Below are 17,073 nucleotides of genomic sequence, written 5' to 3' on the forward strand. Positions count from 1 at the left end.
AGAAGAAAGGAAAGAAGAGTGAACAAGAGTTGCTCTGGATAAAGACAGTAAAGAGAGAGTGAAGAGGGAAAATACTAAAAGAGGGAGAGAAAATGGAGTGAAGCAGAGAGATGGAGTGTGTGAGAGAAAGTGGAGTGAGAGGGATGTATTTATATAGCACATTTCGTACAAGAGTTGCAATTCAAAGTGCTTTACATAAAATCAATAAAAGCAAGCAGCAGGAGCAACAAAATAATGGTCAACATCGTATCAGAACCTGATGTTCCGATAGGCTTCTTGAAATATTAAAATCATAATAAAAGTAATAAAACCCTTTTGCCAGGTATTTAGCTCAGTCGAAACCATAGTGCTGCTTCATAGATCCGCCCTACCCTGTTAAATATTTTCCCTAGCTATGTTTCCCCGCCCAAAGGCCACCCTTCCTTCTATACCCATCTGTAATGACATTATGAATGTTTTTTCCTTGTGATAGTGGCTAAAAGAACTTTGACTACTATCCTAAATACTGGTTAACTATTAGTATTTTGCCAGTGGCACTGGGCTTTACAAAGTGAGGATAATGGAACTTGGTTTGAAGTCTTTCAAATTCATTACATTTACAGTACATTTATTTAAAAAAAATAACTTGACTAATTAAGCACCCAAATGGGTTTCACCGAATCTGTTACCATCTTGACTTTACCAATACAGGGTTCACTTACTTTTGCACATACACTAATAACATGATTCATGTAGTTTTTTGGCTTCTCACACAATTCCCTCTAGTCTAAACAAGTACATGCAATTGATAAACATAAACCTGACATTTTAAATATGGAAAATTGGTGATGAAAAAATTGAAAAATCATGGTAACACAACAGAAAACTCTTATCTGCTCAAGGGGTTCACATACTACATACAAGTGGCACAGTTTATTTGTTGATTGTAGGAAAACAACTTTCCTGTGTATTTAATGAGTCGTTTCTGCATATGCACTTTTGCAAGCCATACTGATCTGAGATCATCAGAGTGTGGGTGAAGTTAAGTCATATAGACTACTTTCATGCTTGTCATTAGTGAACTCTTGCATAGAATATAGTGGTATAGGTTAACCTGCACAGCAGGTTATTTGGAAGCTTCTATACCTGCTTGTTGATCCATGAAATGCAAAAAATGTAATCACCACCATAACTTACCACAAAAACATTCAATTGGGGTTACTAAGATGCATGTATCATCCTTTTCATAAAACAACAGTTTAAAACAAAGTGTCAGTATTTTTGATTGTGAAAATTAGAGGTTCCAATCAGTTTTATTTGGCAGTCAGAAATAACCGCTCAAGATTGACAGATAAATACACGCAACACTGCAAAACAACACCATGTTTATATTATGTGAGTCTGGTCTCTTTAACTATCATCTCAGTTAATATACTAAACAGTCTAAACTGTACAGCAGGTATTCTTCCACACACCTGTGACTAAGAGTCCCTGGGAAGTCATCTGTAACCAGCAAGCTGTTAACATAAAAAACATCAGTGTCCAGTGAATGCCAAGATTGTCCTGCACAGCACTGGATCTCAGCTTGACTGCTCCTCTTTATCTGCAGGCTCTTGTCCATTTGAGGTTCCATCTCCATCTCCACACACCTATTCAGATACCACTGCGTCCATCACTAGAACAAGCAAAACACATTAGATTGAGGAAACAAGCCTAACACATAATGTTGAGAAAACAAGCACATTAGGTTGGGGGGAATAAGCCCAACCAGTGTTCACGTTAGCCGGCTATGGCCGGACATTGGCCGATTGAACGCATGAATGGCCGGTATAATAAGATGTAAACGGCCCAAATGTCCGATAGAAAATATGTATGTAGGCTATGATTAATCAGTAACATATGAAAACAACTGTAACATAAACCTGAATATAATCAGCCTGCTATGTCATTAAAAAAAAGTTCTAAAGCAGATTTGGATTGCATTCGGAACATGCGCTGGTCGAGGTTCCGCAACACACTCAGGCTGGTTTCCCCGCTAAAAACTGTTCACTAAAATAAACAATTACAAAATATCAAAAAGGCTAAGCAGACGTCTCTCGGTCAGTTCTTCAAAAAGACAACTGATAGCCTTGATAGGCCTAATGATTCGTCAAGAAATTATTCGACTCCAAGTACATCATCCGAGGCCCCGACGGATTTAGGAAATGCGCCTGCCAAAAAACTTAAAAGGAGTTTTAAAGCTGAATGGCTCGAGCAATTCCGTTGGCTAAGGTCGGAAAAGGTGGATGGTCGAGACACAATGTTCTGTAGCATTTGTGAGAGAGCAGGCAAGTTAAATGGCTTTACGAAAGGCTCCATGAATTAAAAAAGATCAGCCTTAGTTGACCATAGCGAGTCGTCTGACCACAGAGCCGCTATGTCCCTAACACCGCAGCAAAGTGCAATGAGAGTGCACTGCGATAACGCCACTAAATCTAAAAGAGACGCACTCGTGGCACAAATGAAAGTGGTGTATCACATGGCTAAACGTGACATCCCAAGTAATCAGTTTTGCGGATTGACAGAACTACTTGAGTTTTTGGAAGCTCCTGATTTTTTTTAAAATTTGTGTCGTTTCTCATTTGGAGTTTTGGTGGTTATTTAATTAGGCTATTAGTGAATAACGTCCGGTAGACATTCCAAATGGCCGATATTCTGGAATAGCGTCGGACATTTGTCCGGCCAAGAAAAAGTCTAGCGTGAACCCTGAGCCCAACTCATTAGGTTGGGGGGAATAAGCCCAACTCATTAAGTTGGGGGGAATAAGCCTAACACATTAGGTTGAGGGGAATAAGCCCAACTCATTGGGATGAGGGAACAAGCCCAACACATTAGATTAAGGATGCGAAAGTGCAAGTTAAAATCGTATTGTGAAAATTATTTTAAAGGAGGGTAAATGAGAATAAGAAATTCTCTTAGATCCATGATAAACGTGGTTCTTATTTTTTGAAGCAGGTTTAAATACATAATGACATTAAACAGCATGGATGGGTATTCTTGAAGACAAGCATTTCACTCACACTGAGATCCTGCAGTCTGTTCACGGCTGTTGTCTGGTTTCTCTGACAAGTCAATGACAAAGGAGCTATCTTCAATGGTGTCTGTAGAGAACTTGGAGGAAAAAGAATGACACACATCAACTAAACCTAACCTCATGTTACTCTGAGATAGTTAGGAAACCTTTAGTCAAACACTAAAGCATCATTGTAGTTTCTATTACAAATAGATTCCCCTAGGGTTAGGTCTTTATGCACTCTGAAATTCATGCTCTGGCTAAGTGATTAATTCCATGTTTGTGTTATTGCTCTGTCATACCGGCAGGTCTCTAGGCGTGGTGGCAGGTCGGGGGTCTTTGATGTACATGCATGCAAAAGGGCTCTTTCCAATGGTGGGATGTTCTCTGCAACACAGGCGAACAACAGCACCTGGCAGGTACACGTTCCAGGTCTCAGGGTGCTCCTTAACTAGTCCAGACACCATGCTGCAATAAAAAACAAAAAACAAAATCATCTCCAGTCACACTCTTAAGCTAAAGTGAAGTGAATGTTCTTTACTTAAGACAAAACTGCCTATTTATTGACATTTTTACATGGTTCCCATTCATTTTCACTTAATACATTTCAAAATCTTTAATGAAATGTACATGACCTACATTTACAGAAGATTGCGTACTTTACCCAACAGGATGGGGCTAATTACTGAATTTAAACAATCAACAATTTCCATTTCCTCTCTAATAGGCTAGATAAAGCTATGTCAAATTAAGTGGAAACATGCGCCATGCAGCGGTACAAGAACAATTCATTTTACATTTATTCAACAAAATCAAATCCATTTTCCCAAATTTGATTACTTTGCGATTTTTTTTTTCTGGCCTGGAAAATGGGATTTTTAAAATTCCATGACTTTTCCAGGATTTCCATGACTGTTTGAACCCTGTTTGCATCGGAGTAATATAGAGCAAATTGTTGTAAGGAGGTAAAAAGGGAGCATTTTCAGATTTAAATGGAATACGGTGCAGTACAAAACTAAGGCAGTATTTTGCTGGTGGGATAAAGCACAAGTCTCATGAACCCAACAGCACTATGGATACTGTTGAGTTCTTTCACACACCTGTTGATGAGAGACTCTGTAACAGGTTCCAGGTAAGCTGTCTGACGGTGGTGTATAATAAAAGAGCGGTCATACTCCAGCCCCTGCCTTTGTAACCGATTGCGGATCATACTATTTAACTGAAAAGAGCAAAGATCAACAGTTGGGGTCAGTGGGAAATATACGATGCTGTGTCTATGAGCTCCCTCTGAGGGGTATGTCAGATTTACTCACTTTGCTTATGTTGGTTCTGTGCAGGCGTGAGAGAACACCGAGTGGGTAGCCAAACTGAGCACAGAGATCACACAGGATTCCAGCCGCCTCTGGACTGACCATGGCCGCCACAGGAAAAGCTTCAACCCACTTCGAGTGGTAGTCGGTTACGGTCATAAGAAACCGGTCTCCGTTCATGGTCTGTGGTAATGGGCCTCTGAAATCCAAGCCAAGCCACTGCCATCTCTCGGTGACCTGCAGTCAGAGATCATTCTTGTTATTTAAAAGCGGAAACTTATTTTTATGAGTAAATTAGAATTAGGGTTTGTATTGTTGGTTTGTAACTACCAGGGTTTGTTACTACCAGTCTTCCAGAACTTTGTGAAACCTCAAGGCATTAGCATGTCAATGCAACATTACAAGCCCCAAAATTCTCACATATATCATCACTGAATTATAGAGGCTCCATTCACACATACTGTATATCATCACTGAATTATAGAGGCTCCATTCACACATACTGTATATCATCACTGAATTATAGAGGCTCCATTCACACATACTGTATATCATCACTGAATTATAGAGGCTCCATTCACACATACTGTATATCATCACTGAATTATAGAGGCTCCATTCACACATACTGTATATCATCACTGAATTATAGAGGCTCCATTCACACATATATCATCACTGAATCTTAGCGGCTCCATTCCAAGTAAATGGATGTGCCATATTATACCTTTATAACATGCGGGATGGTTGACGCCTCACTCTTCTCGGGCAGCAATGGCTCCTGATTAACACAGTGATTATGACTTACAATGTATTACACTCTACTTCTGATTTACCGAACAGCTAATGTGTCAACTGAATAAAAAAGTGCCACTTACAAAATTAGCTTCAGCATCACCTGGCCAGTGAAATGACTGGGAAATATAAGATTAATAACACTAATTAGCTGATTCTGGGAATCATAGTGTGGGAATCAAAGGAACAAAGATTGCCATTTCACATTGACACATTGATAATGACACATTGCTATTTCAATGTACATAAAGAACATAGCACTAAAAACATGATGATTATTTAAAACACAATGCACCTTCACTGACCTATCAAGTTACACTATTACTACCTAAACAAAAGCAAAATGCATCAATTTCCTAACTATAATACAGTCAATGAGACAGCTGTTTAACTTTGATATTACAAAAGCAATATTTTCATGTAAATGAAAGAAATCTCAACCCAACACACTTTGCTTCTACTTTTACAACAGGAGCGAGTATGTCAAGTTAGTGTTAGTTAATGTGTACCTGCGGAAGACAGTAGTGGCTGTGGAAGAAACTGGACAATGTCCGTCTTCTGAACATGTTTGCGTCGCCTTGAATTGACCAGGGGAATAGTATAGAAGCCCTGATGTATTGGCAAGCAAAAGAATAATAATAAAAAAACAGGACTTCAGAAAAAAAAAGAAGAAGAATTGTTTGCCAGTATGACTGAAATGTTGGCCTACTACTCACTTGGCTACAGGTGCTTTGGGCTGCGTCTCCTCACTGGTCTCTAGTTTCACTAATCTTCTTTTAATTTTGGATTTTCTAATCAAATTAATAAAAAAGAATGACAAAATATTCACAAATTACATAATAAAATACTGGCCTCCTTCCTTGCCAGCCGGGCCAAACCTGATCAAAGCGATCAAATAAATGAATATATGAATGAACATTACGGACTCTTTCTACTCACCTAGGTGGAGGCAGTTTACAGGGCTTTGGCTGAGCCTGAGACCCTGCCTCAGTGTGAGGTTCCTGCTGTGGCTGAGCCTGTGCCTGAGACCCTGCCTCAGCCTGAGGTCCCTGCTGTTTCTGGAGCTCTGACTGTGGCTGCAGTTGTGGCTGTGTAAGGACAGCAACTTGGTTGAACTCTCTGGGCTTCTGTTGCACATGCCTCTTCCTTCGCCACTTTGGTACATCGTGCAGAGCCAGTAGGAGCCTGGGATCAGTCTCCATTAAGAAAATAGAGATAACATTAAATACTGCATTCATGAAATTCCAAACAAACTTAACAATAATTTGATATTAATGATCAAATACAGACAGGGCTGAATTCTTACTGTAGCTCGTTTACTGCGTGGGTTGATATTTGCCTGAAAAATCAACACACAGAAATATCTACCTGCATTAGTGGTAACATACTACTACTACATACAGGGTACATTTTGCCATGCTTATACTACCACAGGATGCAAATATAAACAAACCCTTCTTGGCCCGGTGGACTCACTGATCTCAAAATAAAGACTGGATAGAGCATCCCATGGTTTCAAATTGATGCCACAAACAAATCGTGGCGGCCATTTTGTTGGGACCACTAGTGATATCCTGATTGAGACCAATGATTATGACGGGCGACGGATAGCCAAAATTGTGTTACCCTATGCGAAGAACCTAGATTTAGTCATATCTGGACTGCGAAACATAATTTAAAAACTATTCTAACTCTGTAAATGCAGTTATGGCAAGAAAACTTGCAACTGTTATTTGATTTTATATGTTTACCTTTTTCTTCTTAAGATGTTTAGGGAATTTTTTGAACCTTGTCGGAATGGCATGGCTCCTCAACTCAACTCTCTGTCCAGTTCTGTTTATATGTGCCTCAGCAAAATGGTCTGAGCAAATCCTTGAGTGGGCACTTGGATTCCAGTTTTCCATGCGCATATTGACCAACCACTGTTTTTTTCTTTCTGGATCAGATGGCAACCTGTAGTATTTAAATGACTCAAATTCAATAACTATATTTATAAACACAAGTTAAAGGGATATTTGCAAGCCAGAACATGAAAATACACACTGTGGGAATTTATTTGTTCCACTAGCTTATAGTTAAGGCTAGTATAGGGCTAGCTTATAGTTAATATGTCGAATCTTACAAATAAGTCAAATCGAAAAAACAATTTTATATTCAAATATTATAGTATTTATTTTTGGAATTATTTTGCTCAGGCTAGGTAAATCTATTGAGCGTCACGCTGATTTTAAAATTAGCTTGATGATAAATCACAGGCATAATAAATACAGGAAAAATGTACTTACGAGTGGAAAGTACGTGGAAATTTTCGCTTTTGCTGCGATTCTTCATCTTCGCTGCCCTCACTTGCACTTCTATTGTCATCCTGGAGTATTTTCCGTTTTTTTCGCTTTTTGCAGCCGAAAGCACAACACTGTGTCCCATTTTTACCCATTGCTGCATAAATTAGTTTCACAGTGGTCCCAAGAACATGGCGCCGGTCAAATTGCGCGTGCTTCGATTCTCGGATGCTCGTCTATCCAGTCTTTATTTTGAGATCAGTGGGTGGACTCGAAGATGGTGGGCACCGCCCCTGGTATTAAGCGTGGTCTCCAACCAGTCCGATTCAGATATTTTTTCCTCAAAGTGTTTGGAAGTTTAGGGTTGTTGTGCGGAAATCTGTGAGTTTGGGAAACAATCAGTTCATCTACCACTTTAACTTTTGCTGTTTGAAATGTGGTGACCTCCCATTCCGTGCACGAATAATTCTTATCAGTTCCACACAATGATATAATTATATGATACATCGTAATCTAACAGGTTAAGCGTATTGGAGTTGAGAATGACCATGCTTTGTTACCAACTTTAATGTTAGTCACCTTCACCGTTACATATTTCTCGTAATAGTCTAACCGCATATAATTCAAGTCTTCTTATCAAGTCACAAGTCACGAAGAGATAAATCACTTATCTCATGTCTTAAAACTGGAATGACAGTGGATTTAAATCAATTGTAAAAAAAAAACTAAGAAAACGTGCTTTCCCTATCTCGCTCTCTCAGAAAAAAAGGATATTTCACTAAACTACCTTTAACACATATCCAATTTGATTCTGTTTACCTGTGGAATTCTACGCCCTTTTCCCTCTTACTACGACAGTTGTATGCTATGCAACACTGTCATGTTAAAGGCACTCGTAGGAAAAAGTCTAAACGCTGGATAGTAAAAGCAGAAAGTAACTTTTCTTGGCAGGGGCTTGACGATCCAGCATAACAACACAGGCGTACAATGATGACGCAACGGACCCCCGTTTCTTCTTCTCCTACTTTTCAAATACCCGTTCAGTTTTATACCGCCACCTACTTGGCTGGCTGGCGATGGATCATCACCGAACGTAACATTGGTTATGATTGGTAGATTTATGTCCTTCTTCAGCAGTACAAGTGCTTCACACATTGACTTAAAAAAATAAATAAAAAAAAGGCAAAACGTTCCTGAGAAAAGTCTTTCTTCAGCATGAAGCAGGAATACACAGTAAAAAAAAGTCAATTGATTTTATTAGAAATCAACTGTGAAATCCATTCAGAAATAACAGGAGTAATATTACCATAACATCCATTAACCAGAAATTAAGCATTGCCATTCACTTGATTGTTTAGTTCCAAAATACATACTAGTATGACAGGCACGCCCAGCAATAGCCATGCCATTGTTTGGTATATAAAATAGAATTTGGTCCATACAACCAAACCTGGTCCATACAACATCGTATCAGTTCACACCTGACGGGCTTTACTGAAATGATCACATCCCCAGCAACTGCACTACATTTTTTTTTCTCTCCAGTTGAGACGTCATATTTCAGCTCATCTTCTTCCTCCAGTCGACTCTCCACTCATTCCAATCCAGAAGTGTTCTGTCTGTCTGCCATCTGGCCTCCTTCAGGTCTGCAAATGGATGAAGGATGGAAAATAGGTTTGTTGATTAAACTGAACTACCAACACCCTGCTAATTCATAACCCTGTTACGTGAGGCTATGCCAGATTATACCAGTTTTGCAATGACATGTTTGTTTGACACATGCATGTTTCAACATGTCCGTAACATTTACCTACCTCTGAGGAAAGGCTGAAACATCTGGTCCATGAACTTGTAACTGTCAGACACCAAAACCCATGGGTCTGAAAAAAGGTTAATTTTATTCATGTTTCATTGAAGAGGAGTTGAAACACTTCAGCAAACCAACAAATACTCAACAACAACAAAGATGTTTTCCCTCCGGATTCTTTTCTTATATCTATTTTGTACTTTGAGGCTGAAATGTGCCCAGATTCATGTGAAAACTGGATACTGTGCTGCAGTGGCGGCCCCTGAAAAAATTCTCAGGGGGGGCAATTTTTTTGATAATGATTAAGGCGACCCATTCAGTAGGTACATTAAGTTATCCGATTTACTCATACAGCAATACCTTTTTGTCCACTATTGGCAGCAACCAACAGTAATATCTCCCCTCTTTCTACATAGCTAGAGTAGCAAGATACAAGTGGAACGCTATGGAAGACAGTTACATTCAGGAGCCTTCATAAGCAAACATGATGTGGCTCCACATTAAATGATCCCACTTTTTCATTATCCACAGGTCTCAAATGTTGTATGATGTAACATAGCTGAACAGGACACATGATATGTCCACTAACAACATAAAGAAGGGGGCAACATACGTCAAAACCAACGATATTGGATAAGTATTGGCTTACAAAAGCAAAATAAGTCATCACATAAAAATTATTCAAAGTTAGTTCACACTGTGAAACCTATGAATAAAAATTATTCAAAGTTAGTTCACACTGTGAAACCTATGAATAGTGACAGTGGTATAGAAATACAGACCGCGTTAGCCACTTCACGACCACGATTTTCTTTTGTTCCAATTTCACTCCCTTTGTAGAAAACTGTTGAATGGATACTTATGGTCTAGGAAGACCTTATTGTTTTTTTGGTCAATTTATCTTCATTATTACGCTGACTAAAAAGAAGTTTCTGTCAAAGAGCGGATGGAGTTGTTGTGCTGAACAGGTGCCATCTTAACATGCCTTTGTCGAAGCTGTGTGACGTCCTCATTGGCTTTTACCATAGGCTTTTGCGTCGCTTACTTATGACTAGACTTGGAGGGGCTAGCCCGGGCTAGCCCTCGAGAATGCATTGAGAGCTCTGTTTTGTGAAAAAAACGCATTTAACATGGGAGTCAATGGGAGAGGTCTGGGGTGATTTTCATTTCTCCCAAGATCGCCCTGAAGGGGCGGGGCCATTTGAATCACGACTCTATGCTTACTGAATGACTGTTACCTGATTCGACAATGACATACAGAGGCATATCAGACGGTCTAGTGGTCGAATCCGACAGTAAAACATTACATGTAGTCGTGCAATTGAATTTATACATCAGGAATTTTTTTTAATTTTATTTTCTTCCTTTTCCCATAGGGAGTGCGTCGCCCCAATCGCCCTTATGGACGGGTCGCCACTGCTGTGCTGGCTGCAATTAGGTAATTTAGTACGAAGATATGAAGACAAACATGCAATTACATGAAATCCTCCTCTGGTTCAGTGTGTCCTCACCTTGACTCTTTGACGCTGACAGCTGCTTGAGTGCTTCCTGGGGTGGCGGGGAGGCCTTCAACACTGTGCTGAGACACACCGCCTGACAGGCTGCCTCGATCTCTTCATGAACTGATGCGTCACTTGCCAAACACACACACACACAGCCTTGTGGAAAGAATAGAAGCCAATTATTTTATACCCAAATAACTTTAAACCCTTGCATTCCCCACAACGTAGTGAAGAGAAAAATTACTGGAGATACAAAGACAGAGGTGGCAACCATCTGTATCAGTGATCTGCAGCACTGGAGTTGAACACACACCTCGTCTGATGCCAATGAGGAAGGGCTTGTGGTTGTTTTTCAAGGCCATCTGTAGGTCCTGAGGTCTACATGGTGATAAGAGGTATAATTTTTGTCAACACAGTGCACACTGACAGTGGTTTTAAAACCGCTAAGCATATCTCTTAATAGAAAAGGGTGCACATACACTTGAACTAGTTCCCTCAGACTCACTCCTAGTTTTACAGGCACTTCCTTCTGCAGTTCTAAAGTGAGGAAAGAAGAAACACACGTTGCTGCTGAAGTAGTAAGAATATGTCATGCCCTGCCTAGCCCTGGACAGTGTGATATTAGGAAAGAGAAATTTGACACGTAGATCTGTTTCAAAACAAAATCAGTATTAATCTATTCAGTTAACAAGTCTCAATTAGTCCCTATGCTATCACTACACAACTTAATATAATGTCAATCTAACTGCAGCAATTTTATGTGGACCTCTATACAAAAGACAGTAACTTGTTTAGTAGTACTTGATAGTAAATGTAAAAAGTTACAGATCACACACACCAAGAAATACTGGCTCTCTTTGGTTAGCCTCCCGTGGACTGAGGACCCTCCCATCAGACAAATATTGGTGCAGAACAATGGACAGTCTGGCCTCGTTAAGGGTCTCCATGACAACAGAACGTACTGCTTTGTAATTGGCGAAAAGGTGTAAGGTTGTGAACAGGAAGAAAAGGACAAATGTCAACCTGAGGAATAAAAAAAGATAAACTATCAGCCTTAGATATAAAAATATTCAAGAATTCTTCTTTTTATTCACAATTACTTACATAGGATTGTCTGTCACCAGAGGAATTAGTACAAGGCTGACCAGCAGACCAGCTAAATTCACCAAAGTCTCCTAAAAAACAGACAAAAACACAGTTATCCACTGCAATGAGACCAGCATTTTATGCCGATATTACCTAAACATAGATGAATCACAAATCAAATCCGGGACTCAAACAAGGGGAAAGCTCACCTGACTTCCATCCTTTGCAGAGATGTCTGCCATGTTGTTTCTTCGAGCCTGGTGGACTGTTAGGGCAGCTCTTGTGGCTCCACCAGCCACTCCTACTATTGACTGACAGGAGAGAAAGAATTCAAATATGAAGGGCAGAAGTGAAAATGCCTGACAAGCAAATGAATAACAGAGGCATCTCAGAGCTCGTCAGACATGATAATGCAATGGGATTTGATTTATTATCACAAACATGGAATTATCAGTGAATAAGAAAAATGACATAAACATACATTACAATAACATAAAGAAACAACAATCAATACTTTTGTTACACAAGTGGCAGGGTTTGATGGTGTGTACCTTAAAGACGCCAGCTATGCAGACAATGAGCGTGAACAAAAGGGGAAAGTGCGGGGCCAAGATTTCAATGAACATGGCAACATCATTGAGAATATCAGCAAAGAGCCTGGGAGAAAGTGGAGAGGAGGAGATGCACTACAAGTTTAAGGGTAAATCCACAACTATATCAGCGTCTTAAACAATTGCTGATCAAAACAATAACATTCACGTTTAGTATTCACAGCATTTGCAGTATGACAGCCAGCCCTTCTTCCAGAAAGTTAAAATGATCACGAAAAAGATTATTCAAAATGTCGCCAGGTACTTGCATGAGACCAACCTCCATGTCTTGGCCTCCGAGTCTAGCTTGCTCCTGAATGAAGGTAGCAAAGAATCACACATTAAATTTAGAAAACTGTAAGAAACAGCTCCAAGAAAGGCAAACATGAAAACCAAACTCACCCTTTTAACCATGCAAACAAGATCCTCCCAAGCATTCCAGTGCCATCTGAGGAAGGGCAAGATGAGTACATGTAGAGTAAACTCATCATGAAGAACATATAGATGGATGGATGGATGGATGCAGTGTAACCTTAAACTGAAATTTAAATTTCAATGATGCATGCTCTCACCTCTTAGTAGCCAGGTAATGGTTGCAGCCGCAACGGTTGCTTCTTGGTTTCCAACCCCTACACCCCTTAAGGATGCCTGGGTGGCTAGGGTGCCCGAAAGAGAGCTGGCAAATGCCTATGTGTGTTGTTAAAAAAGGAATACGTTACAGATGCAGTTGAGTTGGGCATGAGTTTCCTACTGACAGGCCTGGGGAGTAACGGAATACATGGAACGGCTTTATGTTATAAGGATACAAAAAAAGTGTACTGTATTCCGGTACAATTACATAAAAAACTTGAAAAATTGGGATTATTAACAGGATAATAGATACATTTTAAAATGCAGAACATTATACTATCATCCACATGCGCACTTTACAACACGTCACGAGAAGACAACAGAGAAAACTACAAGTCCATATGATGACCTGGTAGGCGTAAACTTACTTGGCAATAAGAACAAAGTTCAAAAAATGCTTTCCCTGGCTGTAAATATAGACACTATTTTGTCCTAGAGGCAAAAGTCGGAAGCACAAAACAGTGCAGCGCACCTTATGGCTCTCCACAGTGAAGAAAACTGTCGTTGTCCAAGGACTCCACATCAAATTTCATGACTCATTTACAGGCAAGACCAATACTGCTAACATCTACACAGACATCCAGTCAGCTGAGGTTAAAGAAAACAGTTCAGAAAGTGGACACTTGATTCATTAAAAACACTGTGGATGTTCTAAATCTGTGCTGATTTAATTTGTATTAGCCTATGCTTTGTAAACAGTGGTGTTGTGCAGTTTCAATGTAGGACTGTAGGCTGAATTAGCATAATGACAAGCAGATTTCTCTTTTAAAAAAACTGAGCAGAGGGCAGGTTTAATTCTTAAAACTTGGTATCCTCATTTTCTTTTCAAAGGTTACATTGTGCTGTTGACTTACAGAATACGCTTAAGTGAAAGCCATCTTATGATGGTGTGAGGTCAGGCACAGAGTGAAGGGTTTAAGTAGAGCAGTGACAGGTGTGCGTGATTAGTTCTCCGGTGATTGTGAATGAGACAGAGGTGCATGAGTTGAAGTCGAAGGGGGAGTGGCAGGAGCAGAGTTCAGCGCTGGTGTGACATGCAGTATATGCACACATCAAACCACAACCACACGGCCCTCATGCCCATTTTCCTTCAGGGCAACAAACTGAACTGGTTCACATTTCCGCCCAGCAGGCCCACTCTATATTGCAAAGGCGATTGGGCAAAAAGGGTAGCCTGACGATGTCATACTCATAATTCTAGTCAGAATATGAGTCTGAGTCTGTTCTATTGAGCTGTGATTATGGGGCGTGTTTCAACGAACCAGGAAAGAAAATGCCTCTTCGCTCAATTGGATACCAAGAACTAATCAGAGCAACGTAGTATGACCATCTGATACATTCAACTTTTACCGGATCCCATAGGAAGGACGGCAAAAACATCTTTTCGATGGACAAATGCCTTAATCGCGTGTCTCTGTTCCTTTTTCAATATGAATGCGCCGTCAATATCTGTGAGATATGCTTGATCACGTTACACATATTAGCAGCGAGTTTAGCTAGCTACCATATGTTTGAATGGATTTTTGGTGTAAGCGTTAGCAGTAACCTAAAAATAATGGTCTAGAGAGCTTTAGTTAAGACCAACAATATTCTGCAACATTCGTGTTGCACATACACAACTAACCGAGTCAAATTAGACATTAAAAAAGTCGTGTAGATAGCTTAATTCAAAAATATTTCCCATTAACAGGCTCACGAGACGGCGCCATCTTTGTTGGATTTCGAATCTACCGCTTGCTCATCTGTCCATCATTGTATAAAGCCCGCCCTGGCACTTTGATTGGCTGTACTGTTTTCTACCAGGAAAAATGTCTCCCCAACCATAGATATCTATAATAAAGGCTAGATATCCTGCCTGCGTTTCTGGCCGACGGAGTCGAATGTCCGCACATTTCGGCCATTTTGAGGACAGTATAGCTCACTCCCCCTTAACATTGTGTTGGTAGTGGTACTTTTTAAATAACCAGAACTTGCTCAATTTTCAACCGATTTTCAAACGGGTTGGTTTGTTATAAACGTAAGATATTTCTTATGGCACTACATACTTATGAAGAATTATAAACATGGGTTTTCATATGAAAATATTATTGACAGGTCTCTGACAGGTCTCGTTTCAAGGGAGTGTTCAATAGAGCAGGTTGCACAAAATTCTGGCAACTACATTGGCAATAAAGTCAGCAATTTCCTGTCGAAATCATAATGTAAGATGTTTAACAAACCAACCCGATTGGAAACCATGTGCAACTTCAGTTTCATTATGTGCAACTTAAGTTATATTGAAAAGAAAGAACAATTACTCGCCAACTGATGTAAAATGACTGATAGGCTACACAATAGCCGTGATACACAATTAAGCTGCACATTTCAACATGTTCAAGCATCCAGAATTATTACCAAGGTAATGACGATTGTAAATCAAGTAATTTGTAAATCCGTCAAAATTTCCGCGAGATAAGAGTGTAAACGATTGTGAAGATCACTGACGTTACCTAACGTACCACTGATCCCTACCGGAAGCATACTGTCCTCAAAATGGCCTCCTGTGCGGACATTCAAGAGTCCGCCATAATCCATCTAGCCTTTATCTAAGATATCTATGTCCCCAACGGCCGAAGAGCCAAACCGAACCTCCCGTCCAAATTTTTTTGTGGGCGGAGTTCGGGCTGGTATCCAGGCTACAAAAAGGGTACAATTATGCAAGGTATTTGTTTGTAAAAAACTGTTGACAGTGAGAGAGTGTTCAACTACGGGTAAGAAAAGTGGGGGATGACCGGTTTATTTTTACTTTCAATGGTTCATACTTTCTTCTGTGTTGTTGCAAATGATGTGTGTTTCACTATTAAAACATCTTGGTTGAAATGCAGCATTTGGGCCCAAAAAGGATATCCTGACATTCCAATCAATACAGTGGCACACAAAAAGAGCTTTACATATTTAATTTTGAGTTCAGTTTGTTGTCTTACACATAGCTATGAAAATATAGTACATTTTGAGCTTTCTAAGTTAATTTCCTCAGTAATAAGTCGGACGCCCACACCAGATGTTATTTATATAGCAGTTATTTGACTAAGCAGTACATGTCTTTGTCTTCAAGGTTGGACCAATGTTTTCAGCATCTATATCCATCACAGACATCAAATTGGAGAAATACACCAATATACAGTGGATAAGGCTATTGATGTTGCTTTTCTGTTGTCTTCATTTGCACATTTGGCATTGAAGAAATCCAAAAGAAATGGAAAGTAATCAAAACAGATACGTTTAATATTGTGATACTTGGATTAGGTGGCTGAATACAATTTTTAACAGGTAATCAGTAACTGTATCGGAATACATTTTTAAAGTAATCCTCCCAACCCTGCCTACTGATATACTCATACCCACCTGTACAGTGTCCCAGAACTGATACTGCAGGTAATCCTCACTGACACTCTCTGGGTAGCCTTGAGGCAGGAAAATAATCTGTGGGGTGGTGAACAGAAAGCCAAAACATGAATATTAAAACTTTCTAGTGACCCTGCGTGAAATATAAGCTTGACTTTTTTTGTAGTAACACACTCAGACACACAACCCACTTTGAAAGCAGCAGTGATGGAACTCCCTCTGCTGAAGCTACTTTCGCCTAGTCTCTCTCTCTTCATCACACCGTCCCGCAGTCGGTACTTCCACGCTTCTTGAGAGCCATACCTCTCGGTGGCAAGCACTGCTTCATCCACCGGTTCCATCTGCAGTAGTGATTAAACATAAGTTTAGACTATGAGAACCGATAATGGATATGAGACAAAGGATGCAACAGCTGGCTACTACTTACATTGGACGACGAAACTGGCGCAAAGTGCAAAATATTATCTACGTACAGCAATACCCTAGCATAGCAAAAAGTGCTGTCATTAACTTCCAACAGCTCAAATATGACAGCCAATCTTTTCAAAACTATTTTGAAAAAAAGCAAAAGGAACATATCATCTAACTACATACATTTACTGTCACTGTACAAATTCGCATAGCACCATGTTAGTGTACACATAGCCTACCATGTTCAG

General features: G+C 39.8%; 2 protein-coding genes across 5 annotated transcripts; both read right to left on the bottom strand.

Moving 5' to 3' along the window:
• Positions 1 to 978: 978 nt before the first annotated feature.
• LOC308379596 (uncharacterized protein) lies at positions 979 to 8,386 on the bottom strand. Of its 4 annotated transcripts, none has more exons than XM_080856804.1 (14): positions 8,235 to 8,386; positions 7,422 to 7,794; positions 6,888 to 7,089; positions 6,443 to 6,475; positions 6,076 to 6,332; positions 5,853 to 5,927; positions 5,646 to 5,745; positions 5,220 to 5,255; positions 5,069 to 5,122; positions 4,345 to 4,578; positions 4,132 to 4,250; positions 3,334 to 3,499; positions 3,039 to 3,119; positions 979 to 1,654 (listed from the first exon to the last, which is right to left on the bottom strand). In XM_080856804.1, exons 2-14 carry the CDS (start codon positions 7,568 to 7,570, stop codon positions 1,652 to 1,654), a joined length of 1,509 nt encoding a protein of 502 aa, XP_080712930.1. In that variant the 5' UTR covers positions 7,571 to 7,794; positions 8,235 to 8,386; the 3' UTR covers positions 979 to 1,651. The 4 variants fall into 4 exon arrangements, with proteins under 4 accessions (XP_080712930.1, XP_080712927.1, XP_080712929.1 ...); XM_080856801.1 differs by having other exon boundaries at positions 980 to 1,654; positions 3,039 to 3,129; XM_080856803.1 differs by having other exon boundaries at positions 980 to 1,654; positions 3,039 to 3,129; positions 8,355 to 8,383.
• A 359-nt stretch (positions 8,387 to 8,745) lies between these two features.
• On the bottom strand, positions 8,746 to 16,755 carry rusf1 (RUS family member 1; the record flags this gene model as incomplete). Its single annotated transcript, XM_080856814.1, has 14 exons — positions 8,746 to 9,061; positions 9,230 to 9,295; positions 10,734 to 10,880; positions 11,038 to 11,102; positions 11,204 to 11,261; positions 11,563 to 11,747; positions 11,829 to 11,899; positions 12,020 to 12,121; positions 12,362 to 12,467; positions 12,681 to 12,713; positions 12,803 to 12,848; positions 12,973 to 13,087; positions 16,415 to 16,492; positions 16,606 to 16,755. The coding sequence occupies 14 exons, from the start codon at positions 16,753 to 16,755 to the stop codon at positions 8,976 to 8,978; spliced, it is 1,308 nt and encodes a 435-aa protein (XP_080712940.1). The 3' UTR covers positions 8,746 to 8,975.
• Positions 16,756 to 17,073: the final 318 nt, after the last annotated feature.

Source organism: Sprattus sprattus (genome assembly GCF_963457725.1).
Source record: "Sprattus sprattus genome assembly, chromosome: 18".
NCBI classification, from domain to species: domain Eukaryota; kingdom Metazoa; phylum Chordata; class Actinopteri; order Clupeiformes; family Clupeidae; genus Sprattus; species Sprattus sprattus.

What these genes read in the sequence shown, in the direction of transcription:
- LOC308379596 (XM_080856801.1), bottom strand. Translation starts at nt 7,570, where the DNA reads ATGGGTAAAAATGGGACACAGTGTTGTGCTTTCGGCTGCAAAAAGCGA. An exon ending in GTGATGCTGAAGCTAATTTT is followed by an intron (nt 5,123 to 5,219) that starts GTAAGTGGCACT and finishes TGTGTTAATCAG; the next exon opens with GAGCCATTGCTGCCCGAGAA. An exon ending in CCATCCCGCATGTTATAAAG is followed by an intron (nt 4,579 to 5,068) that starts GTATAATATGGC and finishes CTCTGACTGCAG; the next exon opens with GTCACCGAGAGATGGCAGTG.